Source organism: Dasypus novemcinctus, chromosome 10 (genome assembly GCF_030445035.2).
Source record: "Dasypus novemcinctus isolate mDasNov1 chromosome 10, mDasNov1.1.hap2, whole genome shotgun sequence".
NCBI classification, from domain to species: Eukaryota; Metazoa; Chordata; class Mammalia; order Cingulata; family Dasypodidae; genus Dasypus; species Dasypus novemcinctus.
In genome coordinates, this window is record NC_080682.1 from 112,243,430 (window position 1) to 112,271,342 (window position 27,913).

The 27,913-nt window shown below is 47.4% G+C and overlaps 1 protein-coding gene across 8 annotated transcripts in view; it reads right to left on the minus strand.

Annotated features, from left to right (window-relative positions):
• TENM4 (teneurin transmembrane protein 4) overlaps window positions 1–27,913 on the minus strand; it is an 801,291-nt gene that overhangs the window by 322,411 nt on the left and 450,967 nt on the right. For 2 of the 8 annotated variants that reach the window (XM_058306050.2, XM_058306049.2), the window contains exon 7: window positions 2,483–2,692. The exons of 5 other annotated variants lie outside the window; for them this stretch is intronic. In XM_058306050.2, coding sequence (XP_058162033.1) covers window positions 2,483–2,692 — 210 coding nt within the window. Of the gene's footprint in view, window positions 1–2,482; window positions 2,693–27,913 lie in introns of those variants that run through there. One more of the 8 variants, XM_058306056.2, reaches the window with a different exon arrangement.

Consider the following 27,913-nt stretch of genomic DNA (forward strand, 5'->3'; position numbering starts at 1 on the left):
CCTTCAAGCTTGGGACACATTTATTTTCAACCTTTGGAATGACACTTTCAGAGCAAGACCCTCGGGAAGGAATCTGAAGTGTCCCCAGGTTCCCTGGGGAACAGGGACACAATGGAGCATAACTGAGCTGACAGCTGTAGGCCAAAGCCCCCCCATCTTCCCTGCACGTCAATAATGCCATCAATTTCCTTTAGAACTTGCAAGAAAACGATTGCTCTTGTTCAGTTAATTAGCAAAGGGAGAGAGTAAGGACTTTACTCTCCTACTTTATCTTGGACCTGCAAGGCTTATTTATTTGGAAATGAACAAAGTATATATATATATGTGTGTGTGTGTATATATATATATTCCCAGTAAATTTAAGGAGGCTATTGTCAGGGGTCAACTCTGTCAGCACCACAGGAAACTCTCAAATTCAGAGTACCTCAGAGAGTGCTGTCATTTGCAAGATGGGCAAACTGAGAAACACAGAGGTCAATTAGCCAGTGAGGCCCAGGCGTTCTCCTTCCCAGTCCAGGGTCCCTGTTTCTGCATATTGTTTGAAACATGGGCAGCTAAAATATACAGGGGAGCAGTAGTACTGAACCAACAAAAAGAGTGCATTGCCCTCGAGGGCACAGAGGGAAAACGCCCTGAAGGATGGTGTGCCTTGGGGTCACAGAAAATGCAAGGCCTGAGATTCTGTGGGGGGGGGAGGGGGGACGGAGGGTCAAAGATCTCTCTGTGGGTTTCGGAGAGGGCTGAGGCTGGGAGAGTGGGAGAGGACCTGGTGAGGGCAGGGGGAGCAGCACGGCGGCAGGACAAAGCCACCCTTCTTTGACACCCTTCCGGGGGAGGGGGGATGACATCTGGAGGCCCTCAACTCAGTACCTAGAGGCGCCCAGGTGCTTTACCACGTGGCCTTCCACAGACCTACCAAAACGAGTGCCTATTTCCCGCCCAGCTTCCTAGACTGAAAAGAGCTGGGACAGGCTCTCCATCTTCACACCTCAGGTTCTCGGTCCATGTTTCCCTCTGTTCAGGATGCCCTTGGTTCTACGTCTACCTGGCAAACCCTACTCATTCCTTCCCATCCAGCAAGGGCCTCTTCCAGGAGGTAATTCTTGATTTCCTTGGGCAGATGGGAGCTCCCTTTGGGTCACTCAGACCCTTGGTTCCTGCCTCTCTGGTCACGTTGGGCAGTAATGACCTGCACCCAGACTTAATTCCTCGAGAGAAAAGCAAGGCTCTGGTACGCTGTGAGCATTGCTTGAGTGCCAGGTGGCGTGCTGGCAGCTTTCACAGGGTTTTGTAAATCCTCCGGAGGGAGGTGGGTGGTGACCAGGGCTGTGACTAACATGTACTAAACTCCTTCTAGGTCCCAGTTACTGTGACGGGCACGTATCACGAGGTGGCTATTACGTGCCTCACTTTGCACTTGAGGAAACAGGCTCACAGAGGCAACACGGCTTGTCTAAGGTCCCACAGCAGTGGCCCTTACATATTTGAGTCCACAGCGATGTGGCTCCAGAGTCCATGGATGCTGCATTCTACCTCTTTGAATTCCGGCCTCTTTCGCCAGCACCTGGCCTGGAATTTAGTGCCATACCAATACTGAACAAACGTTTGCCAGATCAACACACAACCTATCGTGTTATTTACGTGAAAACAGCCTCACTTCCTCTCCTCCTCTCCTAGAATCAGATCAGGGGAATGTCAGGGAGAGCCTCGGTTGCTTCATGTCCACGGTCCTCGGTCATAAAGGCTGGAACCCCCTTTCCAGGGCATCCCTGCAGAGAAACGGCCTGGCCTCTGCGCCGTGCCCCCGGCCACGCAGCGCTAAGCGGGGACTCAGGCCCGGGCCTGCGGGCTCCCGGCCAGCCTGGAGCCCCTGCAGCCCCCGCACGCCCTGAAGGGGGCCAGGGCGGCGCTCAGCGGCGGCGACCACCAGGGCAGAGCCGCACTGACACCCCGCAGCCTGGCACCGGAGGGCCGGCGTCTCCGGGCGGGTGGCAGCCGACAACTTTCGGGCAGCGGGAGGCTCGGGCGGGCGTCCTCAGCGTCCTCGGTTCGAATCCCGGGGACGCCGGAATACCTGGCCTGCCAGCAGCGGTGCTCGGGGGAGCCAGGGAGGCAGCCAGCGAAAGCTGCTGACACAGTCCCTGGAGCGGCGCTTCCTAAATTTTTATTTTTAAGAACAGTTTTCTTCACCCGCCGTACAGGCCAGTATTTCATTCCTATCTTCCGCCTTTCCGTGGCTTCTTCGGGGTGCCTCTGGGCCGGCGTCTCGGCCTCTCCCTGACGCCGCCGCGTCGCTTTGTGTCTGCGGGGGCAGCCCTGGGGGGGGGGGGGGGGGAGTCCCGCGATCCGCGGCCGCCCCCCCCCCCCCGCGCGCCCCCTCCCCCCTCGCGGGCCGGGCCGACGCGAGGAGAACACGCGCGCGCACTCACGCACGCACGCACACCCCCGCACGCACGCAAGTTAGGAAGAGATTGGCACTTACCGTTCGCTGCGACCCCCAGGCTGGCGGAGCCACTTTTAACTAAGAATGAATTAGGGACAAACTCTTCCTCAGAGTCTGAGTCCGGGGCTGGCTGGGCCGCACCGTTGCCTAGCAACCGCCTCTGGCTCTCATTGGCCGGAGGGGAGGGGGGCGGGGAGGGGGACTGCTCAATGGGGGTTGACGACGCGGAGGAGCAAGGCAAGGGAGCACCTGCGGGCCACAAAGACAAACACAGACAGAGAAAATCATGAAAATTGATTTTGAGGCACACGGGGGGTGGGGGGAGCAAAATAAAATACGCATCCAGGGGGAGGGGGACCCTCGACGCCAGGCGATCTACTGCACACGTGCTATGGACACGGCGTTGATGCCTCCGCCAAGAAAGTTGATGCCAACTCCTTCGGAAGACTTGGGGCTCACCTCAGAAACTCACGGGACGCCTCCCTGCTTTTCCTGTTCTTTGAGAGAGGTCAGAAAACCAGGGGTCTAGTCCGGGCCGGCCTGGGTTACCTATCAAATGGCTGTCCCTCTCTGAGCCTCAGTTGACTCACTGGTAAAATGAGCAGCCGGGATTGGGTAGTCGCTGAGTCCCCTGCAAACTGGCCATTCAGTAATGTCACTGAACTGAAATAATGTTCTTATTAGGAGATTTTAAGCCCGACTTGCCTGGAAAGGCTTTGGGGCTTTTAAAAAAGAGCAAACTGGAGAGCTCCCTCCACTTCTGGCATTCTAGGATTTTTAACACGGGATGTTTTTTTTTTCCCCTAAGAATCTAATATTTTAAGATTCTTAAGTTCTAGCATTCTATTGAAACTCTTTGAGAGCAAAAACTTAGCAGTCTTTGTTCATTTCTGCATCCCTGGAATCTAGCATGGTGACTGGCACATAGAAGGCACTAAATTTTTTGCTGAATGAATTAATTCCAGGGAGCTAACATAACAGGGTCCTTAAGTTCTAATAGTCTAAGACGAACACATTCTATACTTTTAGGACGCTAACAATCTCTGAGTTCTAGGTGCAGTAATTCTGACACCAAGTTTCTAACGTGTTACAGTTCCAAGTCTCTAGTGTTCTGGGATTCTACAATGCCAGCATTCCTTAGTTCTATGAGCAACCTTCCAACTCTTCAGGAGGAGGTGATGGCCTGGGGCAAGACCTTTGAGCTCAGACAATTTGCAGTCTTATCTGTGGGCTGCCATTTCAACATGTGCAGTACATCGTCTACAAGAGAGGGAACATAAGCACAGACATATAAAAGTATACAGTACAAGACAGTGCATCCACTCGACAGCAAGGGCTGCTTATTTTCTCCCGCCTTGACTGAGAGTGGGTTTATAATATAATCAGATCCATCAGCTTTTCAAAGAGACTTAACTTTAGGAAATATAATGCAGCCCAGACATGATTTGGCAGGACCCTGAGAGGCAGGTGACATAAAGAACTGCTGTTTTTTTGTTTTTTTTTTAATAAGTTTTTTGTGGTCTCTCCCCACAAGAGAAGCCCACTAAATTCACGGTCATCAAATCCCACAGAATTTTGCAGGGCCCATGACTCACATGTCAGCCCCTGAGTATAACCACATGTGACAAAATTTTATAGGGTTAGCTGGTTCGTTTTAGAAATTCACTAAGAGCAATTGCGGCAGCAGAGAACCGGGACTGAGGTACAACCTCTGGGTGGCTTCTCCTTGAGTTTTGGTTTCCTTACCTAAATACTCAGGCTATCATTCACATTCACATCCTTTAGAGCAGTGTTCCTAGTTCACCTTGAGAGAACTTTTCTTGAAGGCATCTACCACCAGCCCTGTGGAGGTGGCTATTCCTTTCTTTAATCCACCTTGTTTTTAGCTCTGATATCATGTTTACCCTGCTATGTTTAGTTACCTAATTGTGCCTCTCGCCCATAGAAAGGAATGCAGTACATTTTTGGGGTAGACTGTGTTTGTGAGGCGGGCTTTGAAGTCCTACAGATCTTGAATCATGGCCCATCCTCTAAGCTGTGAGGCCTTGGGAAGAAGACTTCAAATTCCTCATCTGTAAGGTGGGCACTTGTTTATATAGTTGTTGTGAGGATTAAAAATACTGAATGGGAGCACATGCTATGCATGAGCGAATAGGAAGCTCACGGTTAGTGCTCACCAAATGCTTTTTTTGTAATTGAATGAAACCACCCAACGAGAGAATCCCATTCATGACTCCTCTTCCCCGGCAGTCCTAGTTTTAGAAAGATTTTTTCTACCAGACTGCATTTATTAAGCAAATATACATTCATTTCCTCATCTTTTATTAACCAAAGACATCTTATAATCTCTAATCAAAGCTTCTGATGAGCTTCAGATCAGTACCATACCATGCTGAGTTGTTAGAATTTCAGACTAAAGTTAAGAAACATGATATTATGTTCCAGGGTGCTTGTTACAGCCTCTTCCTGAGTAAATCTGACAGGCTTTATGAATTAAACAGTCCCAGGACTGAATAAACAGTTCCATCACAAACTTCGTGGACCCCAGCTTAAAAACAGGCCTCATGCTTGTCTGTTCTTCCTTCCAGCCAATCTCCCGGCCGCACCTGAAAATCCACAACCTGACTACGATGCCCCCAGTGAGGCGCCTGGCCCTTGGCAGGTCCAGGATAACTCAGGAGGTTTCTGTGAAGTACAGATATTATTGTAAACAGGCCCTTATGCGTTAGCAGCTTTTAATTTAAGTGGTCTCTAGGGTAGGGTGCACAGAACCCTCCCCTGGGGTGCAAGAATGAGAACTTCTCTTTATATATCTATTTCTACCTCACCCTTTTAAAATATCTATTTGGTACATGTTTCCAATGGGCATCCTATATTAGTGCTTAGAATATATATCATAAAATGTCCTGCTGTACCAATTCAGCATCCGTAGAAGAGGCTGGGTTGTATTATGAGCATGGGCCTTGGAGCCAGACCAGATGGGTCTGAACTCCAGTTCTACTGCTTGCTGGTTGAGTGACCATGGGTAAGTGACTTCACCCCTTGTGCCTCAATTTCCACATCTGTATAGGGGAAATTAAGATGAAGAAGCGTGCCTATTTCACAGGTATGGCAGTTTGGTATTGTTTATGGATTCCAAAAATGGATATTGGAGGGTGTTTGCAAACTGGTCTTTTCCTCTCGGCATATTAGGTTGTATTAGATTCAGAGATTTCACTTTTACTTGATTAACTTAAGATTAGGGCTTGCAGGGTTGAGTCCCCACCCCCATGGTAGGGATAAAACAGACTCTCACACAGAAGTAAATGCACAGAGAAGATACACAGAGGATCCTGCAGCCGCGGGAGGAGAGGTGAGCCTGATAGTCTACGGCTGACCTTGTGAAGAGACCAGAGCCATTGAGCCTGGAAAGAAACGAGCCCTGGGGAGAGAGATGAACCTTATACCAGCCTACAGCTGAGAACAGAAGAAGCTGGGACCACGGAGACTAACAGGAAATAGAAAGTCCGAACCCTAGTAGATATCACTCGCCATCTTGCTTCAACATGTGGCAACAGACTTTGGGTGAGGAAGTAACCTTGAGTTGGACTCTTTAGGGCTTTGTAACTGTTAGTTTCTATCCCAAATAAATACCCTTTGTAAAAGCTAATGGATTTCTGGTACTTTGCATCCACACCCCTTTTGGCTGACTAATAGAACAAGATTGCTGTGAATAACGGAGGAGTTAAAACATGTAAATTATAGAGAACAGTGTGTGGCAGTCAGTGAACACCTAATAAATGTTAGCTGCCACTAGTCACAAATGTGTGTTCACAGAATGACAGCCCAGTGCAAGGGGAGGGCGGGGGGAGAGTGGGATGGGGGAGGGGAGATTCACTTTGACTGGGGGAACCATGAAAGTCATCCTGGACCCATGGAGGATTTCAACAGGAAGAGATGAGTGTGAGCATCTGCGTCAGAGGGAAGCATGCTCCCACCAAAAGCCCCCAATCCTTCACTTGCTCTCAAGCAGCCTGTCCTCTGCCTACCTCTCAAGTTCATTATTCTCACCACGTCCACTACAGTTCAGCCAGGATAGCCTGTCTCGTTTCCAGGAACTCATCGCTCTCTCTTTTGCCCAAGTTTGCACATCTCTAGGGCACCCCTTGCATTGAGTCAATGTGAACGGCACTCCTGGAGCACAACTAAAAAACTGTGCCTCTGAAAATCTGCACATGGTGTTCCATGAAGCAAAAGGTCTAATAAAGGAAGGAGTGAGAAAAGAGTCTCTGAACAGTAGGTTTAGGCCTTGTACACGAAGAAAAGGAAATCAGACCTTAACTGGGCAACCACAGGTTCTTAAGCAAAAAGTTGACAAGACCAGGACTGTCCTTCAGAAGGATCTGCTCTTTCAGGCACCTGCCTGGACCACCCCGAATGCCTTTCCAATGAGCTCCTCCCAGCCTGGATGCTGATGGTCCAGATGATCTTGGCTTGTCCTTTGGATGGGGCCCTTGTGCATGTGTATGTAGTCAGTTGGGAATACCTGATGCTGTGAGACTGGGGTTTAGGTTTGCCTCACCGTATGGCCTGCTAATCAGCGGAAAGGAACTTGGTATTGTAGAGTCCTTCCCTGTGTCCGTGGTAAAATGAGATGAGATGGTTGGAATCAATGCACCTTCCCACACCCAACCCCACAATCAAGGGTGCCAGGGAAGAGTGGATGGGAGCTATCCAAGTTTCCTCTGAGTCTTGTGCTGGCTTATTACAGGCAAGATGGAGAAGGAAAGAAACAAATTAAGGGAGTGTAGACAGGAGACAAACATTTTCAGAGCTCCTTCTGGAAGCCGGGAACTGGGCCAGATGCTCTACAAGATCTTTTCCTCAACAACAACCCCATGGGTAAGTAAATCCATCCCCATATTCAAGGCCAAGAAATAGAGGCTTAGAGAAGTGAAGCAATTTGTTGGGTGTTCAGGAGACCTGCTGAGAACCTATAACACAATGCTGCTTCCACTGAGTGCTGAGAATTAAATTGATGAGCCTGGGGTTTGGCTTTTCCACTAAGGGTAGTGAAAGGGAGAAGCCTGTGCATCACAGCTGAAGCAAAAACAACCCTGGGCTCCTCATTTGGTAAATGAGTACCAACGTCTAGTTCTACCACTCTGATCTTGGGTAAGTCACTTTACTTCTTTTAGTCTCAGTTTTCTCCTTTGTCAAATGGAGTGATCGTATCCACTGTGAAGGGTTACCAAGGAGATCGATGATATCATGTATGACAGTTTGATATTAGATATTGGATTATGTTTGTGAACTGATCTGTTCCTCTGGGCATATTAGATGGGATTGGATTCAGAGGTTTCACTTTTACTTGATTAAATAATGATTAAGGCTTCGATTGGGCCACATCAGTAGGGTGTTGAGACAGAGAAGATGACATGGCAGAGGAAAAAGTTAAAGAGATTTTGATACTGGAGGCCCAGGAAGTAAACACACAGAGAGGCAGATAGGTGAGGAAACAGAGAAGGCTCCATTAGACAACACAGCAGAGACCCTGGGAAGAGAGACGAGCTGTTCCCCTGACAGTTTACAGCTGGCCTTGTGGAGAGGGCAGAGCAGCTGAGCCTGGAGAGGAACGAGCCCGGGAGAGAGACAAGACTTATCTTGGCTTCTATCCCAAATGAATACCCTTCATAAAACCTAACAGATTTCTGGTACTTTGCATCAGCACCCTTTGGGTGACTAATACATCATGCTTACAAGGAGACCAGCAGTACACTTCAAAAATAGTAGGGGCTCAAACCAATATATATTCCGCCATCCCTCTAGCTGTAGTTCTTTCATAACACAAATAGGGAAGAGACAATGACAGCTCTGCAAACCTGTCGATGATACCTTTATGGAAATGTATTTCTTGATGATGCCAAAAAAGGAGGAAAAGTGTTATGGAGGCTGCCATGGTGTATGAACACAGTACAGGACAAGGAAATTCTGAGGTCTCCGGAAAGAACAATTTCAGGTACTCACATCTTTGTGTGAATCGATGGCAGTGTTCCCAGGAGCCCTTGCATTTGAAATGTAACCTATAACTAGGGCAAGCTAGTTCTCAAGGAAGAGCCGTCTAGCCTTGTGGATTCTGAGCATGTGTTTGGCATATGCCTTGAGACTAACGCGTGAAGGACCATCTCATGGACAAGTTTATTACCCTTTCAAAGGAAGAAAGACCTATTAACAAAATGCACATTTTTATACTTTGCTCAGCAGTCCTGAGAAATCCATTTAAACAACCAAACAGAACCTTACTGATCTATATTGAAACCCCATCTAGTCTACAGTAGGGAAATCCATGGCTTGCTTACAGAGATAAGTCCCCATCTGTAAAACAAGAGTACTAGCTGTATGCTGCACAATCCCTTGGCAATTCCCTGGATTACTGAAGAACCTTCTATCTGGCAGCCCTACAATCTAGAAAACTGTATGTAAAATGCCTAGCATAGTGCTCCAAACACTTGCAATTGCTCAGTAAAGGGTACCTGAAGAAAAGAGCAAACCAACCAACCCCTCCTCGCTGAGGCCCTATCTCAATGGCACACTGAGATGACGGATTCATTCTTGCTATAAATGCTAGGTGTGTTTCATATCCTCAGTCTCCTGTCTAGAAATACTCTGGTTCCTCTACCTATGACCAAATACATTTGTTCTCATGAGCCAGCTTCATATCTATTTTCTCTTAATAGGACAGCCAGTTGCTTCAGTGTATAATTTAAAATCTTAGTTCTGAGCAGGCAAAGGGGACATGGTAGAAAACTGGGGTCTCCTTCTGATATAAAGGTTTAGGGTCCCTGGAGGGCCAGAAATGCCATTGCAGCAAGTATCTTGTCCTGTTTCTTACTCTAATTCACATCAGCTGCTTGAACAGACGACCCTGCAGAACAGGGGCCATGTACCACTCATCTCTGGAATCTGGTCTGGCCCAAAGTCTCAACTCAGTAAAGGTTTGCAGAACTCATCCTTATTTGAAATGGAGAGAAATCCGCTCCCACAAAGCAAAGCATTTCAAAGAGCTGAAATTCTGAAGCTAGAGTGCTAGAGTGGGCATACCTTTTAGCTTGTCAGTGATGGTCCCGTTTTATATCTGCTACCCTGCTTTCATTAATAACAGTGGTGGCCCCTTAAAAAATGTCATGATTTGGACATTTAATTATATGGTCACCCTGGTTTAGGGCAGCCAGGTACCGATTCTGTTTTATATCATTGGCTGCAGTCTTTTGCAATGGGGTAGGGGTCAAAGGATCTGGGTGCAGGCCAACAGTGTGCCATGTGATTATGACAGATCGCTTTACCTCCCTGCCCTTGATTTCCCCTTCAGGAAAGGGAGGGAGTTGGACTAACACTCTCTAAGGTTCTTTGCAGTCTAATGTTCTACAAGATGCAAAGGGTTGTTCTGAGGATTAAAGGAGATTGTTGGAAAATGTGGGATTAAAAACTATTTCAGTTACAATGGAAAATCAAGTTCTTTCAGCATAGTCGATGCTCATAAAATGTTTATAAAATGAATGTTTTTGTGTAAATGTATAGAAAAAAGATATGCTGAAAACAAAGCAACACTTTAATATTATGGGCAATTACAAATTTAATATACTTTTATATTTTCACATTTTTCTACAGTAAGCTCATATAGTTATTTTTATACTTTAAAAAGTTATTATTTAAAACTGGGGGGGGGGAAATGAAATAATAGACGTGAAAACATCTGGTGTCTAGTAAGTGCTAAAATAGATGTTGGTTTTAAATACAAACAAGATTTTACACACTGATAGTGGTAGCATAATTTGGTATACATTGATTTTTAAAACATGGAAACATTTTAACCATGCAATTTCACCTCTAGGAATTTACCCGAGGGAAAAAAAAATCATAACTTTTCAAAAGATTTACTTGTAAGGATATTCATCACAACATCATTTAAAATAGTAAAAAACTTTGAAAAAATTTAAAAAGGAAAACCATTTTTAATGTTAAAAAAAATAAGTGGCTACTTATGTAAGTCAAAGCACATCAATACAATGCTAATATCATGCAGCCACTATAAGCCATTTTCATAGAGAATGTTTTGTGACGAGGAAAATAGGATATTGAAAGAGCAGGATGGAAAACTGTTTAAAAAGTAATGTTTTGGTATAATATGTGTGGGTATAATCTGCAAAAAATGTTAATAGCAGCTACCTTAGAGTAGAAAAATTATGGATTGGTTTTATTTTTTTGTATTTTTCTATATTTTGTTCTGTTTTTCAAGGAAAATGTGACAATGAGGAGAAAAGCAATAAAGCTTATTTTGAAGAGAAGAACACACACACACACACACGCACACACAGAGCAAAGACAACAGCCTCCGCCGGGATCCCTGATGGGAAGTGCTTGGCAGAACGCAGCCTTGCAGGTCCTGCCGGGCCATTCCCAGCCTATTAAATCTCGTGTGTCTCACTCCCCAGGCTGGGCAGCTCCCACTAAGTCAACTCTCCTCCACTGTGGTTCTTTCCAGGAGCAGGTCCTGAGCCATCTGTCTCTGTGACTTATGTTGGGAAAATGATCTCTGGAAAATAGGATGCAGTAAATTTCTCAGGCTCGGCTCATTTGATCTCTCGTGCTCCTCTTCACAGGTTTCTCAGGACCTTTTTTTCCTTTTAAATGTTACATTGAAAAAATACGAGGTCCCCCATATACCCCCCACCCGACCCACCCCACCCCTCCCACATCAACCACGTCTTCCATCATCGTGGTACATCCACTGCACCCGGCGAATACATTCTGGAGCACCGCTGCACCACATGGGCAGTGGTCCACGTTGTAGTCCACACTCTCTCCCAGTGCACCTAGTGGGCCACAGCAGGACACACCACATCCAGCATCCGTCCCTGCCGCACCACCCAGGACAACTCCAAATCCTGGAAATGCCCCCACACCACATCTCTTCTTCTGTCTCCCTACCATCAGCAGCCGCCGTGGCCACCCTCTCCACATCACTACTACAATTTCTTCCCTTACTAATCACAAAAGTTCCCCAACAGAACACCGGTAAGTCCACTCTAATCCATACTCTATTCCTCCATCCACCAGGACAGAAGCCCGGCTTTTGCCTGCCTGCCTGGGAAGGCAACTTAGAGAGCTGCCTGGGTGTTTGTGGGTTTCACACAAGGACGGCCTAGGCTGGCCTAGGCATGGCAAAGCGAGGACATTCCTTGATCCTTTTTAAAGTAACAGTTTCACTGAGATAGAATTCACATACCATAAAATTCACCCATTTAAAGTATATAATTCAATGTTGTTTTTTATGTATCAGAGTTGTGCAACCATCACTAAACTCGATTTTGGAACATCTTCATCCTTTCAGAAGGAAACCCCATACTCGTTAGCAGCCACTCTGCATTTCCCCCAAAGCCCTGGCAGCCTGGGCAACCACTCATCTCCTTTCTGTCCCCGTGGGGACCCTGTGGTTTGCCTAATCTGGATGCACAATGTTTTCAAGGATCATCTGTGCTGTGATCTGTATCAGGACTCATTTCTTTTTATTGCCAAACAATTCCATTGTGTGGATCCACCACTGTTGTGCATCCATTCATCGGTTCAGGGGCATTTGGGTTGCTTCCGCTTTTTGGCTAGTGTGAACAATGCTGCTATGAACCCTGGCATACAAGTGTCCGTTTGAGTCCCTGCTTTCAGTTCTTATGGGTCCATACCTAGAAATGGGATTGCCGGGCCATATGGGAATTCTTTGTTTTACTTTCTGAGGAACCGCCAAACTGTCTTCCAGCACCCCTGCCCCTCCTTTTATTCCCAAGCCCACAGGGACACCAGGTGGCCTCTCTTCTGCCTAAGGCCCTGACGGGCACTGGAGACACGGAGCCCAGACCAGCCCTTCCCTAGAGGAAAACCCAGTCTCATAGGAGGAGACAGAACCACGTCTCACTTTAATGCTGGAGGAGGGGGAAGGGAGGGGAGAGGGGTGCTGGGGTGGGGGGTGGGTAGGAGAGCCCCCTCGCCAAGTGTCAGCTGCAAGCCCAGCTTCCTCACCCGTTCTCTTAACCTCCTTTCCCAGAGCTGCCTCCAAAAGTTTAAGATGGTCCAGCCAAATTGGGCTGGACCGGAAGGCCACTTTCTGCGGGATGTGGGGGAGAGGGAAGGCAGAAGCAATCTGGATTATCTCTGTCTGTCAAAATCTGCAGGCAAACGTGACCAAGGAGCCACTGAAATTTACGGCTGGCCGTGAACACTCTGCGGTCACAGAGCGCTCTGTTCACAGGAAGGCTCGGGCTTTGCACCCCTGCCCTGAGATTTGATTAAGAAGGCGCTTCCAAACAGCTGTTTTCAAAGTCAGTTATTACTTCCTGAGATTCTATATGCATATTTCCCTCTCCTCACCCCACTCAGTTTACACAGCTGCAAATTTCCAGGCTCTGCGACAGGAGGCTCAGAGACTTTCACCCGCCCAGTGGGCCCCCTTTTCTTGTTTCCTAAACCCATACTCTTCCCACTAAAATGATTTGAGTGAATAATAGCACTAATCATAGGAATTTACATTTGTAAATTCATGAGTTTAGTTCCCTAGTCTCTCATCAGCCATGGGAGGAGGGCAATAAGTTCAAAGAAGTGTAGCAATTTGCCCAAAGCCACAGAGCTAGTGAGGTGTGGAGCTGGGATTCGAACCCAGGCCACCTGAGCCCACAGTCAGCATTCTTTCTAGGGAGTCACTCTGCCTCAGAGGGGGAGTCAGGAATTAGTGTGACAACTGGAAAATGCGCGGGGCAAAAATAAAGTCAGAGCTGTGCACTTGTCATTTGTGCAATTTTCTGAATATGTTATACTTCAATAAAATGTTTACTGAAAAAAGAAAAATAGAACAAAAACAACAACAAAAAATCCAAAAGCAATGTGGTGTGGATGCAAGGGAGGTTCTCAAAAGCCAGGAGCAAAAATTAGAAGAAAAACAGACTGGCTTTCTATCTTAAACTTGGACACAAAGGATCCTTTGAGGTGCCAGAAGGGAGAGGAATAAACATTTACCACATACCTTCTGTGTGCCAGGCACTGTGGAAGCACTGGATATAACCTGCACAAAAAGTACCACGAGCTCGCTCCACAGGTGTGACCTGGGATGTCACCGTGTGTCAGGCTCTTTGCCAGGGGCAGGGATACAGTGGGAAGCAGGATCATGTAAAGTCCTGTCCTCTTGGAGCTGACGCTCCAGCGGGTAATGACAGGTCCCGTTTCACAGGGAGGAAGCTGCGGTACAGAGAGGTCAACTTCTTGCTGGAGAACCCCAGGGAGTAATGGCAAGTCCAGGTGTGGCTCCAGAGCCCGTATTCATTCTCCATGGCACTCTATCTTCCCGCGGGGAGATTCCTCAGCTGGTGACGGTTTACATAAAAGGGGCTTTTGCACCCATCATCACGTTTGGTCCTTGGTGGTCCCTCGACGAGGTGAGTATGACTGTTCCCATTTTAGGGGTAAGGAAAAGGAGACCTAGAAAGCCTGCAGCCACTCAGTTCCTGAAAGGAGGGGCCGGGCTGAACCCAAGTGGGTGGACACTCTGCCCAGGCAGCCCCACTGTGCGCACACTCTGTGGTGGGGGAATCGACACCCGAGATGGAGCCAAGACCCACCACAACCAGCTAACGAAATAGCCCGATCCAAAGGCTGCCCGGGAAGGCTGGTCACCCCGACCGAGGGCATTGAGGTGGAAGAGAAATAAAGGTATTGGCTGTTTTCGTATCATTGAACTAAAAAGGCTTATCTGGCAAGGGAAGAGTTTGTGTGGAGGGGGCTAAAGCCACTCAAGATCCCCCAACCCGGGAGTTCGTAACTTGCCCCACTCCTTGGAGAGCAGAGCCGGCTCCTACTAGGGAGGATTTCTTGATTTCTGGAGGGGAAGGCACTGGGCCAAGCTGGTGTATGAAGCTACTCTGGCCTTTCCTGGGCAGAGTCTGAGAAACAGCACCCCATGATTTCAGCGCTGGGCACACATGGACCGCGTTTGCCTCGGATTTCACGTGGTTGGGGAAATGAGGGAATGGAGGGGTGCCCGGGGGTAGGAAACACAGTTGGGATGTTCCCGAATGCCAAGCCCCCAGGGTCCAGCGGCCTGTGAGGCTGGGCAGGGCGGCTGCTCTATGTAATTTGCTACAGGTTCCCTGGGTTTATCCGGGGACGGAGTGCCAGCCAGTTGGGAAAAAGCCAGGCATCCTTCTGGGGTGTCCGGCCCCCTAGATCCTTCCCCACTTTGTTCTCAGCGATCCCATGGGGGGACCCCAATCAGCACCTCAAAGGGGCTCCAGAGGGGACTCAGAAGGGAAAGACTGCCTGCCTTTCAGAACTTCCCAGTTGAGTGGCCAAGTCAATCCACAATTGGCAATTCCCCCATAGGGCTCTGTAAGTCAAAGCACAAAGAGCAAACTCTTAATTAAGGAGGCCTTGGGGCTCAGCAGCACCTTCTTGGAGAAGGTGTTTAAGCAGAAGTCTAAAGGTGAACTAGGAGTGGTCAGAGGAAGGAGACAACGGGGGTGAGCATGTGTGGTGTGCATGCACGAGTGTGCAAGGGGTGGGCTGGCCAGGGTCCCACGCAGAGGCAACGGCACGTGCAGAGGCCGAAAGAAAGGTCGACAACAAAAGGCGTGACGCTGCTCGGGAGCTGAGGATCAACAGTTGAGTCTGGAGGAGAGCTAGGGGAAGCGGAGAAGAGATGAGTGGGAGCAAGGAAGGGCGCAGACCTTACAGAAGGCCTCTGGGTAAGAGAGTCCAGGGCCTGCCCCCTCTCCCCGTGGCCTGGCGCAGCCTCCACGTCCCGCCAGGCGGCGTCGCCTGAGTCACTGCCCTGCACGACTCTGGGTCTCTTCAGCTGAAAAGGATCACGGCTGCACCACTGCTCTTCTAAGCTGCCTTTGAGTTCTAATACTAAAAGCCAGCCAGCCTGATTTATGCTGTTCCACCTAATCCTCAGAGCAGAGTAACTCTCCGGAGTTCCTCTTTATTACTCCCATTTAGCAGATGAGAAGAGAGAAGTATAAAGGTTAAGTGACTCCATTCTGGGAGTCGATGATTTCCTGAAAGAAACTGCCCTCCGGCTTTCTGCCTGAATAAACAAGTCTTTTGCTTACTGAGGAATTATATGCAGGAGAGAGAAAGACAACTTAATAACAATAACAACGCTGCTAATAACTACCATTGATTGGGCATTTTCTATTTGCCGGAACATTGTGCCAAGCTGAGTACAGACATGAAATCTATCTTTTCATTCTCAAAACCACCTTACAAGGTAGGGACTTTTGCTACCCTGATTTTAGAGACAAGGAAACTTGGGTTTACAGGGGACAATCCACTTGGCCTGGGTCACACAGCAGGGAAGGGGAGAGCCATACAGGGATCCACCCACCGCCTGAGCCCTTAATCACATCTCTGTAAAGCGTCAATGGAGCAAAGCTCTTCTAGCCCCATTACAGGTTTATACCTGAGGGAACTGAGGCCTGGAGAGGTGGCGGAATGAACCCAAGGTCATGCAATAAGGCAGCAGAGGTGGTCCAGGGACATCAGTAGCATCATGGTAAGAGTAACAAGGGGACGTCTACCCTAGTGGGTGGGACGTGGATTCCTGCGCAGACCGCCCCGGCCCAAATCCCGGGGTTCTGCTGCTTGCCAACTGCCCCTTCATCTACAGACTCAGTTCCTTCATCCACAGACTAGGGGTGACAACCGTGCCCCCTCACAGGGTTGTGTGAGGATTAAAGAGTTCAGGCACGGAAGTGTCCGTGTTGGCGGTCGCTAGGCACAGCTGCCATTGCCTCGGTGCCTGCTCTGTGCAGGGACCCAGCTTGATGTACTTTATCTCAAATTCACACGGCAACCTATGGAGAGGTATATTATTATCCCTAGTTTACAGATGGGAAAAGAAACTTGGAGAAATTTAAAAAACGTGCCCAAAGTTATGCAGCGCGGAAGCCTGTAGAAGCCGGGTTGGGAATCTGTGTCCGGTTCCCTGGTCCATGTTATTTCCCACAGCACCACACTTCCCACAATCACATCTGCACATGGCTTTGCAGGGAGCGCTGGCTTCCCTCGCCTCGTTATTAACAAGCGTCTGGGGGATCATTCTTAGATCTCCATGGCAATGTGTGTGCGCGCGTGTAAGGGTGCGAGGGCTTGATGAGCAGGAACGCACGGCCACAAGCAGGATGGATGATTGCATTCAAGTATCATCTATTATTCCATAATAGAATTATAATTATTCTATAAGCATAATAACATCCCATCCCATGTGCAGAGCCCTTTATGGTTCAGAAAACTCTTTCACACCCATTATCTCATTGCCATCTCCTCAACAGCTCTGGAGGGAGGGGAGGAGAATTGATTTTTATTATTTCCCATCCTAGGAGCCATTGTTGGGTGCCTACCAACATCCACTGCCCTTGCTAATAGAATTCTGATTTTGTTCAGGAAGGCTGGCTTTTGTTATGTGTTTCAGTTGATGGATCCTGACTGGCAAATCACAAGAGTCCCATTCCCCTGGTAAGTATGTGAGCCACTGACCCAGCGGTTGCGAGGAGAGGTCTTGGGAGTGGGGCTCCTGTGAAAGATTTCCTTGTCCTTAAGGCAGACGCCAGAAGAGATGATGCCCTCTCTTTTCCTGGACCTTATACCATCTGGACACAATGCCCGAAACCGCTATAGCCCAAGCTGAGGAGCTGAGGCTTAGCCCTAATGAGTATACCTGGAGCCACTCACCTCTCGACTTCTTGTTAAGAGTAAGATAAAAAAATGGTGAGGGAAACGGACTTTGGCCCAGTGGTTAGGGCATCCGTCTACCACATGGGAGGTCCGCGGTTCAAGCCCCGGGCCTCCTTGACCCGTGTGGAGCTGGCCCATGCGCAGTGCTGATGCGCGCAAGGAGTGCCTGTGCTACACAGGGGTGTCCCCCGCGTAGGGGAGCCCCACGCGCAAGGAGTGTGCCCATAAGGAGAGCCGCCCAGCGCGAAGGAGGGAGCAGCCTGCCCAGGAATGGCGCCGCCCACACTTCCCTTGCCGCTGACGACAACAGAAGCGGACAAAAAAACAAGACGCAGCAAAAAGACACAGAAAAAAACAGACAACCGGGGGAGGGGAGGGGAATTAAATAAATAAAAATAAATCTTAAAAAAAAAAATGGTGAAACTGATAACAAGGGTTGAAGTCAATTTGAGTCGGTGTTTTCTGTAAAGCATCCTAAGGCACCACACCTCACTTTTACTTTTACTTTTCACCCATCCTGTTGAGCCAGGTCCATGCTAGGTACAATAATTTAAGCCTTACAATAACCCTGAGTGATAAGGCCTTCTTGTTTCCACTTTATAAATGAACTAGTCAAGGCTCGCACAGTTCTCTCAAATGCCAAACGCCTTTCCAGTTGCCAGCAAATGGGAGCTCGTGTCACTGGATTCCTGCTTAGCCGACATGAACGTTTCCTGCATTCTCAGTGTCTGTGCTGGCCCAGGACTTGTCAGAGGGCAGGCAAGAGGGCACTCCTCCCCCAAGAAGCCAGGGTAGGAGGCATAAGATTCTAACTACTAACATCCTATTAATAGGATAATATTAACTATTAATATAGGGGATACTAATAGCCTATTAACAGTTATTAATGAGCTATTAATAGCTGCCTTGCAGATTGGCTGTGTGGGGTTGGGGTACACCCTCAGTCTCCTCCAAGGAAATGACTCTCCTTCTGGATCAATAATATCCCTGGTGCTTCTGTTGGCAGCTACCGCGTGCCAGGCACTAGGAACCGGCGTGAGCGAGCAGAGCTGCCCCTGCGCTCACGGCACTTCTCCTCCGACAAGGCCGACAGGCTCGGAGGCCCGGCCCCAGGCTAGACCAGGCCCACTAAGGGCTGTGCTCTCTTCTGAAAACCTTTGGCCAGAGTTGCTCCCTTCCTCGGTCTGAGCCCTGCCCCTGGACTCCTGTTTCCTGTCCCTTTTTTTAAATGGCAAGGGGTTGATGCTCCCGGCTGCGCGGCTTGCCCTCTGCCCGTCATGCCTCAAGGGGGCAAGGGCCCTGCCCACGCCCCGCAGCCTTGGGATGCTTTCACCCTCTCTGGGGACTGCTCCTCCTCTTGCTGCCAATCCCCCCAACTGCACTGTCCAATGATCCAGCCAGGCCTGGGCTCGTGCATTTCCCTCCAAGGGGCGCATCCAAAAGGTAACGGATGGCTCTCCGTGCCAGAATTTATTTCCTAATGCCCAGCTGAGACATCTCAGGCCCCGTGGTGCCCACTGGTGTTAAATCCCTGTTTTTCCTGCTCTTTGGAAGTCTTTTATTCCCTGAGGTGCACTCACAAAGGTCTTGAGCTCAGGCCTCTTTCAAAAACAACCATGAGCAAAGACCTTCAATAGACATTTTCTTTCAAAGAGGAAAACCAAATGGCCAATAACCACATGAAAAGGTGCTCCACATCATTAGCCATTAGGGAAACGCAAATCAAAACCACAGTGAGAAACCACTTCACACCTCTAGGATGGCTACTGTTAAGAAACAGAGAACAACTGTGGGCGAGGATGCGGAGAAACTGCAACACTTGTACCTCACTGGCGGGAATGTAAAACTGCACAGCCATGGTGGAAAACAGTTTGGCAGTTCCTCAAAAAGTTAAGCATAGATCTACCATATGACGTGGAAATTTCACCTCTAGGTATATACCCCCCAAAATTGAAAACAATTCTTGAATGAATACTTGTATACCAATGGTTATAGCAGCATTCTTTACAATAGCCAAAGGCATGAATCAATGAAAGGCTAAACAAAATGTGGTATACCCATACCCTGGAATATTATTCAGCCATAAAAGGAATGAAGTTCTAATATAAGCGACGACGTGGGTGAACCCTGAAGACATTATGCTGAGTGAAATAAGCAGGATACAAAAGGAAACATATTGTATGATTCCACTTACATGAAATATCTAGAATAAACCAAATTAAGAGAGACAGAAAGTAGATAAGAGGTTACCAGGGGCTAAGGGGAGAGGGAATGGGGAATTAGTGCTTAAGGGGCACACAATTTCTCTTGGGGGAGATGAAAAATTTTGGTAGTAGATGGTGGTGATTGTGGCATAACACTGTGAATTTAATTAATGACATTGAATTGTACACTTAGAAATGGTTAAAATTACAAATTCTGTCATATTATATATGTTACCACAATTTAAAACAACAACTAACACCAGCCCTGGGTACTGCCCTTCCTGGCCTCTGTCAGAAGTCTCAGTGGCTGCTCTTACAGCACACTGGCCTGCTGGAGGAATTAGCTCACTGGGACCTTTTCAGAGGCGCTCAGCCTTTGCTTGGGCTGTGATAACTTTTTCCTTTCTCTGTTCTCAGATCAAACGCCACATCCTTGGGAGGAGGAGAGAGAACTCACATTTTTTTGAGAGCCTACTCCATGCCAGGTCCACAAAATCTCACAGCCACGACAGAGTTGCTAGTTAATTAATTAAGCATGCATTTCTTGAGGGTCACACGTGCCAGGCATTGGGGAGATCGGTGAACAAGGCAGGCACGGGCACTGCCCTCAGACACTCACAGTCCAATGGAGCACTCACTGCATGTAAAGCACTTTTTTTTTTTAAGATTTATTTTATTTCTCTCCTCTTCCCCACCTGATGTCTGCTCTCTGTGTCCATTCTCTGTGTGTTCTTCTGCATCCGCTTGCATTATCCAGCGGCACTGGGAAACTGCATCTCTTTCTTTGTTTTTTGTTGCATCATCTTGGTGCGTCAGCTCTCCATGTGTGCGGCGCCACTCCTGGGTGGGCTGCACTTTTTTCACGTGGGGTGGCTCCCTTGTGGGGTGCACTCCTTGGGCATGGGGCTCCCCTATGCGGGGGACACCCCTCACGGCATGGCACTCCTTGCGTGCGGCAGCACTGTGCATGGGCCAGCTCACCACAGGGGTCAGGAGGCCCTGGCGATTGAACCCTGGACCCTCCATATGGTAGACGGATGCTCTATCAGTTGAGCCACGTCCGCTTCCCTATGTGTAGAGCACTTTAACGAATCATTTCACAACAAACCAAGGAGATGGTTTACAGATGGGGGAAGCCTCTGCTGACGCTTCATTTGGGCTAAACAGGGCCCCTCTGCACTTTCATTTTCCTTATTTACATATGGCATCCATTCAATAGTATGCTATGGATGCCAAGCCCTGTTCCAGGCACTGGGGACACGGATGAATGAGCCATGGCTCTGCCCTCAAGGAGCACAGTCTAATTGGTGATTCTGATGAGAAGATGGCTAGTGGGACATGGTAGAGACCAGGCATGTCTCTCTGAAGGATGAGAGAAGCCTCGCTTGTGCCAAGCCTGTCCAAGGGGGCGGTGCTCCAGTCAGGAGCTGTTTACTGAACCAAGAGATGAATCAGGATAAACAGCCTTCTGAATTTGGCTTTCTCTGCACTCCTCTGGGTCCCAGCTTTCTCATTTGGAAAACGAGGGGCTCAAGCTTTGGAATCAGATGGAATTCAGTTCAGACCTGATCTTGGCCTTTTACTTTGTGAGCTTAATGAATAATTTAATTTCTCTGAGCCTTACTTTTCAAAAATGCAAAATCGAGATTTATAACATCTACCTTGTTATATCAGTGTAGAGCAGAGAATATTGTAACTGAAGCCCAACGCAGTATTTGGCAGAGTAAATACCCAGTCAATGTTCATTTCCTCTACTGAGGGACCAGATGCCCTTGACAGTTCTTGAAAAGGACAATTCTGGTGACATGGTTTCCCACCTGAGATGACAGCAGGATGAGTTGGTGTGGACAGCAGTTTTCATTGTTACAATCAGAGTCTCATACAGGACTGGACCTTGCCAATCAACAGCTGTCCAACCCCTTACTAGGCCTGCCCTTTAGTGCGTCCCCAGGTGGATGCCTGAATCTTTTCCACAACGTGGCCTCCACTGCCATGGCTCCTGTGACCAGGTACTGTAGGCAGCCTATCCGATTCAACCCGTGTAGGCTGAATGATAATGGCATGGTGATAAAGTACCTAGACTCTGAGCTGAGCTGTCCACTGTGGTTGCTGTTTTAAACTGCAATCAACTGAAATGAAATAAAAATGAAATAAAAAATTCAGTTCCGCAGTCATTAGGAGCCACGTGTCATGGGCTCAGTGACTACCATATTGGACAGCCTGGAGAGTAGCACATTGCCCCCACTGCAGAAGGTTGTACTACCAGCGCTGCTCTGGGACCACTGTCAGGTACGAGATCCCGGCTCTGCCACTTACTAACTCTGTGATCTTATTTAGGTGACTTCGCTTCTCTGAGCTCTGTTTCCTCATAAGTAAAATGGGGAACAAAACGGTGCCTGCCTCACATGTTTTTCTGGTGGGAGAATTAAATAAGTTAATACATGCAAAGTGTATTAGAACTGAGCTGGCTCTATAAGTGTTTGCTTATTAATAAAAACTGTCACTGGTTTGATACCTCCTCTGTGTCAAGTCCTGTAATAGGCATTTGATGTACACTTGCTATCTACATATTTTTATTCACAACTGAATGAGTATTTTTGCAAGCTCAAAGATAAATTGCCAGGTATAAGAACAAGAATATTTAACATTCAAAAAAAGATAAGGTAGAATTGCCTTCTGAAAGAGAATGTGTGGACTTATCCTCTTACCAAGAATGTATGAAATTAGCTCTTTCTCCACGACTTGAGCAACTCTGGATATCTTAACAGTTTTAGTCCTTGCTTAGCTAATTGATGTAAAATATTTTACAGCCATTTTAATATTCATTCCTTTAACTATTAGTGCATTTGAGCATTTTCCTTATTTTTTTGGATATTTGTAGTTACTGATCTGTGAACTGCCTCTATGTCTACTGTACCTTTTTTTTTTCTTAGAGGGTTGCTTTCCTTTTTTATTGATTGATAGGGTTTTCTGTATGTTAAAGAAATTAATATATTTTATAGAAATCAAATATTTCTCCAGTTTCCTTTGATGTTGCTTATGTTGGGTTTTTTTGGCCATGCAGAAATGCTTGACTTGTATTTTTCGGCCTCTTTCTTTGTGGCTCCTGGGTTCCGTGAAGGTCAGCCAACTTCCTGAGCTGCTTTCCTGTGATCAAGCCTCCTCAGGCCCCTCTGCCTCTCGGGCTCAGTGAAGAAGCACATGTGGACCAAGAGGGACACCACCCTGCGCCCCTGCCTGTAGATTCCGGAGACCCTCTGCATTCGAGGACGCCTCTTCCTCTCAGGCCCCTGGTCTCCTTCCACAGAATACCTCAGAGAACTTGACTTCCACTGTGGGCACGCTGGGAGCGAGGCGCTCTCTTCCCCTGGGGCTCTCCTTCCTCCTAGAATGGGGAAGCTGGGGTTTGGCGGCAGCGTGAAGCCACAGCAAGAAGGGAGCCTTCCTGTAAAAAGCTTCCTCTGGACGCTCGAGTCAGCCTCAGCAAAGGCGTCTCCCTCTCCCTACTGACTAGGCCCCGTCTCAAGCCTGTGTGGCTGGGGCTATCCTCTCCTTCCCCAAAGGATGGAAAAACGGGGCACCCTGGTAGCAGACACGCACGGCCGACACCGGGGAGGCCCCTGCAGAGCCAGCGAAGGGCCCAGCACCTCTCAGGAGAGGTTTAAGAGTTCCCCAGACAGCTCCCCATCCTTGAAACCTGGTTCCGTTGCTCCGGTTGAGCGGGTCTTCCGCCCCGTCTGTCTCGGATGTCTCTCAGCCTTTCTACTCTCTCTCCCTTCCCTTTTCCCCACAAACTCTCACCGAGCCCCTGCTCTGGGCCTGGCTCTGGGCCAGGAACGGGCACACAGACCCAGAGGAGGGAAATCAGGCCTTTGCCTTTTGTGAGTTCACGGATGTGGGTGTGATGGGAGAATGGGGGCGGGGGCGGGGCGAAGGGAAGCAGGCTCCTAGTAGAGATCCTTGGGAGATAAGCCCTGTTGGCGAATGACCAAGGCACTGAGAAGGTGTGCCAACCCAGCCCGGGAGGGCCACGGATGGGTTTCTGGGAGGAGGTGGTATTTGTTGGGTCTGGAAAATGGAGACAAGTTGATGTGGGATGGCAAGAAATGAATTCCAAATTCAATTTTTTCAAACTGTTTTTTACCACAACCCAAAATAAATATATCTCCACACAGTACACACATTATGTGTCCTAGTTTCATCATCTGTAAAATGGGCATAATAACAGCAGCTGCGTTTACCCATAGTAAGTCATTTTATACATGAAAAGTATTTAGAACAGTATCTGGCACATAGTAAGCACTCAATAAATTATAAATAATTGGAGCAAAAATTTCATGAAACAGAACTGAGCCTTATCATATGTCGTAGCGTTACTGATTCTGTTGTATTCTATTTATTAAAAAGTAATTGGTAGTCATGTCTTACTAAAGTGATCTCATAACCAACTGGGACCTTGAAGAAAGAACTGAAAAAGATAGACTGAGTAATTAATTAAATAAAGACTTAATTAACTTGATTGATTCAACAACCACTTCTGTAAAGCCACAGACACCCTCTGAATCGGGCCTGGGACTTGAGGCTTGTCAGAGGTGGTACAGAGAAGACCATTTATACGTCTCACCAGACAGCCAATGGTGTCTGGATTTATTTTGAACTTGATGCTGATATGAATCCCTCCAAATACATTTGCCTTCCCATTCTCACTGCCTCATTTCACCAAAAAGGGGAAATGGGATGGATGGGATTGGTATTTTTCAACGTGTGAAGAAGAGAATGGCACTCCAACTTTACATTTTCCAATGGAACCAACCAAACAACGAAAATAAGCTCTACAAAATTACTGACTCATGGTTGCACCAAGGCTGGCACTCAGCCACATATACCAATCTTCCCCCAGATAAAGTTGAATCATTAGGTATGATAAAAATGTGATGAAAATTTAGAGGTTTCCAGCAATTTCTAATTTGGGTGTTTGTTGAAGGAATTAACTGACATTTTTGAAAGTTCACTAAAAGAAACATCTAAACATCTATAACATTAAATATTTTACGTTTTTCATAAGGGAGAAAACTGATATTAATCAAACACCAACCATATTCTAGACACTAAGCTAAGTGATTCTGCATCTTATTCTCATAAAAATTTCACTTGCTTCTTGATTATAAGTAGGATTCACCCCATTTTCAAATGAGGGCAGTAGCTTGGGGAGATTATAGGGGACTGGATATTAGCTCTTGAGATTACTGGCGATTTGGTTTTAGGCAGATCACCTAAACTCTCTGAGCTCAGTTTCCTCAACTGTCAAATGAAGATAATTATATTTTCTCTCATAAGGGTTCTCTAAGGGTTAAATAGGATTCAGTATGTCAAACACACAGACCAATGTCTGGGCCAAAGAAAGGTCATAATAAATTTTAGAAATAATAGCTATTATCTTATTATTCCTCCCTATCATATTATTTCTCTAGCCATTTTATAGCCCCTTCCAGCTGGGTATTTTCAGACTTAGATACTTAGTCTTTTCCTTAGTGGTGATGAAATAATAATTGTGATGTTCATAGCAGCTCTATTCATAATAATCCCAAACTAGGAAGCGATCTAAATTCCCATCAACAGGTAGAAAGGATAAATAAACTGTAGTATATTTATACAACGAGAGGCTCCACAGCAATTAAAAAAGAAAACCCTGAACTCTTGTTATATGCAACAGGATGGATATAATCTCACAGATTTCCTATTAAGTGAAGGAAGCCAGACACAAGAGTTACATACCGTTATGCATTTGTTTATATGAAATTCAAGCGCCACCAAAACTAAGCAATATTTATAAAAGTCAGAAGGGTGGGTATCTCAGTGAGGGGGGTGCATGAGGAAACCTCATGGGTTTGTTGAAAATGTTCTGTATCTTGATTTAGATTGTGGTTACAGGGATGGAGACATATGTAAAATATTATCGAGTGGCACGCTTAAGTGTATTTTACACACACTAATGCATGCATGTTATTCCTCAAAACAATTCTTGGGTGGGGTGGATAAAAATGCAAATCTAAAATTTGATAAAGGTGAAAGTAGCCTTATTTAAAGAACAGAAATAATTTTAAAAGGTCGTTACTATTTGTGGACCACTTCCTACATTGTCAGCATTGGGAGAAGCACTTTATATACTCTGTCTGCTCTAATCTTCATGACAACCCTGGAAAGCTGGTACTGTTATTTTTATTCGATAGATGTGGAAATTTGATGGTAAATCAGATTACATTCTCTGCCCAGACCACCCACCTACCCACCAGGCCATGAAGCTGGGACTCGGCCAGGTCTGTGGGTCTCCGACGCCAAGGCTGTTCCTCCCTGACAACACAAGGGACCCCGTGTGAGGTGCGGTAGGTAGCTGCCTCCGAGATGGCCCCCTGGCATGCCTCGCTTTCTGGCACACACACCCTTGTGTAATTCTGTCTCACACAGCGGAGCGCACCTGGGAAACCAATTTGGAAATGTGGAGTATGACTTCTAAGGCCAGGTCATAAAAGCTGCTGTGGTTTTTTCCTTGTGTTGGCATGGGTCACGCGCTCTGGGGGAAGCCATGAGCCATTTTGTGAGGAGACTCAAGCGGCCCTGTGGAGGGGTCGACACGGGGAGAGTCTGGGGCGCTGCCAACAGCCTGCATCATGCGCTCGCTGTGAGTGTGAGGCGTCTTGGAAGCGGAGCCTCCGTCCCTGGCAAGTCTTCAGACGACTGCGACGCTGGCAGACGCCAAGCCAGACCACCCGGCTAAGCCGCTCCCAAATTCTTGACCCACAGCAGCTGTGTGAATAATAAGTGTTTCTCGTTTTAAGCAGCTAAATTTGGGGGTAATTCATTACATGGGAAACTGATAAATGATACATAAGGGAAGGGCCATTTGGGATTAAAAGGGGAATGGCATCTCACCAGTGAGCTGAAGTCTTAAAGGAATCACAAAACCAATCATCTCAGCTCTGTCCACTGGCCAAGCTTTGGGTGGCGGTTCCTGCGGCTACAGCTGGGTTTCAGTTGTTCTGTGACTCCCTTTTAGCTTTTTACTTTTACGCTATATTCACACAGCTAAGGTTCAGACCTTAGCCACTGCCTACTTTAGCTGTACCCTCTTTAATCCTCCAGGCTTGAATAATGTCAAAACTGGCAAAGAAGAAATTAAACTTTGCAACCTGTTTATTGATAAATTAGCACTACTGGAGACCCAGAGCACATGGACAGTTCAGCTGTGCTTGATATGGCTCGCCTCATTAGAACATTAGTTACCAGTGTCAAGGTTTGTCCCATTGTGTTAACAATAACCAGAAGTTAAACTGTGGTCAGAACTTAGCATTTAAAGACCACGGAAGACTCAGAGGACTTGGGAAAGCACCTAGAATTTTTTTGGCCCCATTCTACTCCCTTTAGGCAGAGGGTTTTAAATCATGTTCAAATATGTAGAGTTGGAGCCCCACACACTATCCTTTGGTAGCAACTTCTGCTTTCTACTTTAAAAAAAAATCCTAATAATGACATAGGATTCTTTCCATCCCACACAAATTTCTACTGCTTTCATTTAAGCTCCTTTTCTTTTGCTTCATGTTCTGAGAACATGAAAAACAAGTGTTAGGATGTCTCTTTGGAGAAACCCTTCATCTATTCACAGAGAGTAATTAAACCGCAGTTCAGTCTTCTCATCTTCAGGTTAAACTTGAAGTTCCTTTATGCTACCCTCACAGGGGTTTTTCCATTCCTTTTTTTTCCATGTAAGGCCCTCCCTGAACACTCTCTTCTAAGCTGCAGTGCTTAATGAACACAGCAATGGCCTGGTGCAGAGCGTAAAACCGATGGTTTTTGCTCTTCCACCTCCTTTATTAGATTGCAGAATCATTTTAGAACTGACCTCAGTGTTAGACTCACAGATTGGTTAGAACTGTGTTGGGGTTGAACCACGTACCCCGCACAGGACATGCTCAAGCCTTAAACCGAGTTGCCGTGGATGCGAATCCATTTGTGACAAGAACCTTTTGAAGATGGTCTTATTGGTTAAGGGGTGACCGCATCGGACCAGGGCGGGTCTTTATCCGTAAGACCGGGGGCCTTGTCGAGAGAGAAAAGGCAGATGCGGTCAGTCAGAGAAACCACAGGAAGCACACAGAGGTCCGAGGAAGCGGAAGAGCAGGCACGGGGGCGGGAGATGACCATGTGACAGAGACAGAGGGGCCGGCCAAGGAACCCCAAGGGCGGTGGCCGGCCAGCGCCACAGTGCTACAGACCACGGGGAGAAAAGCTGGATTTTCTGACGCCTTGAGCTCGGACTTCTATCCTCCAGCACCGTGAGCCGATAAAGTCCCGTTGTTGAGTCTACCCATCGTGTGGTATTTGTCATAGCACCCCTGCCAAACTGAGACAGGGTAAGAGTCATTGTACCCCATCCCCTAGCTGCACAGAGGAGGAAACCATGGAACAGAGAGGACCTGCTCAAAGTAACCTGTGACAAGGAGGCTGGGCTGGGGCT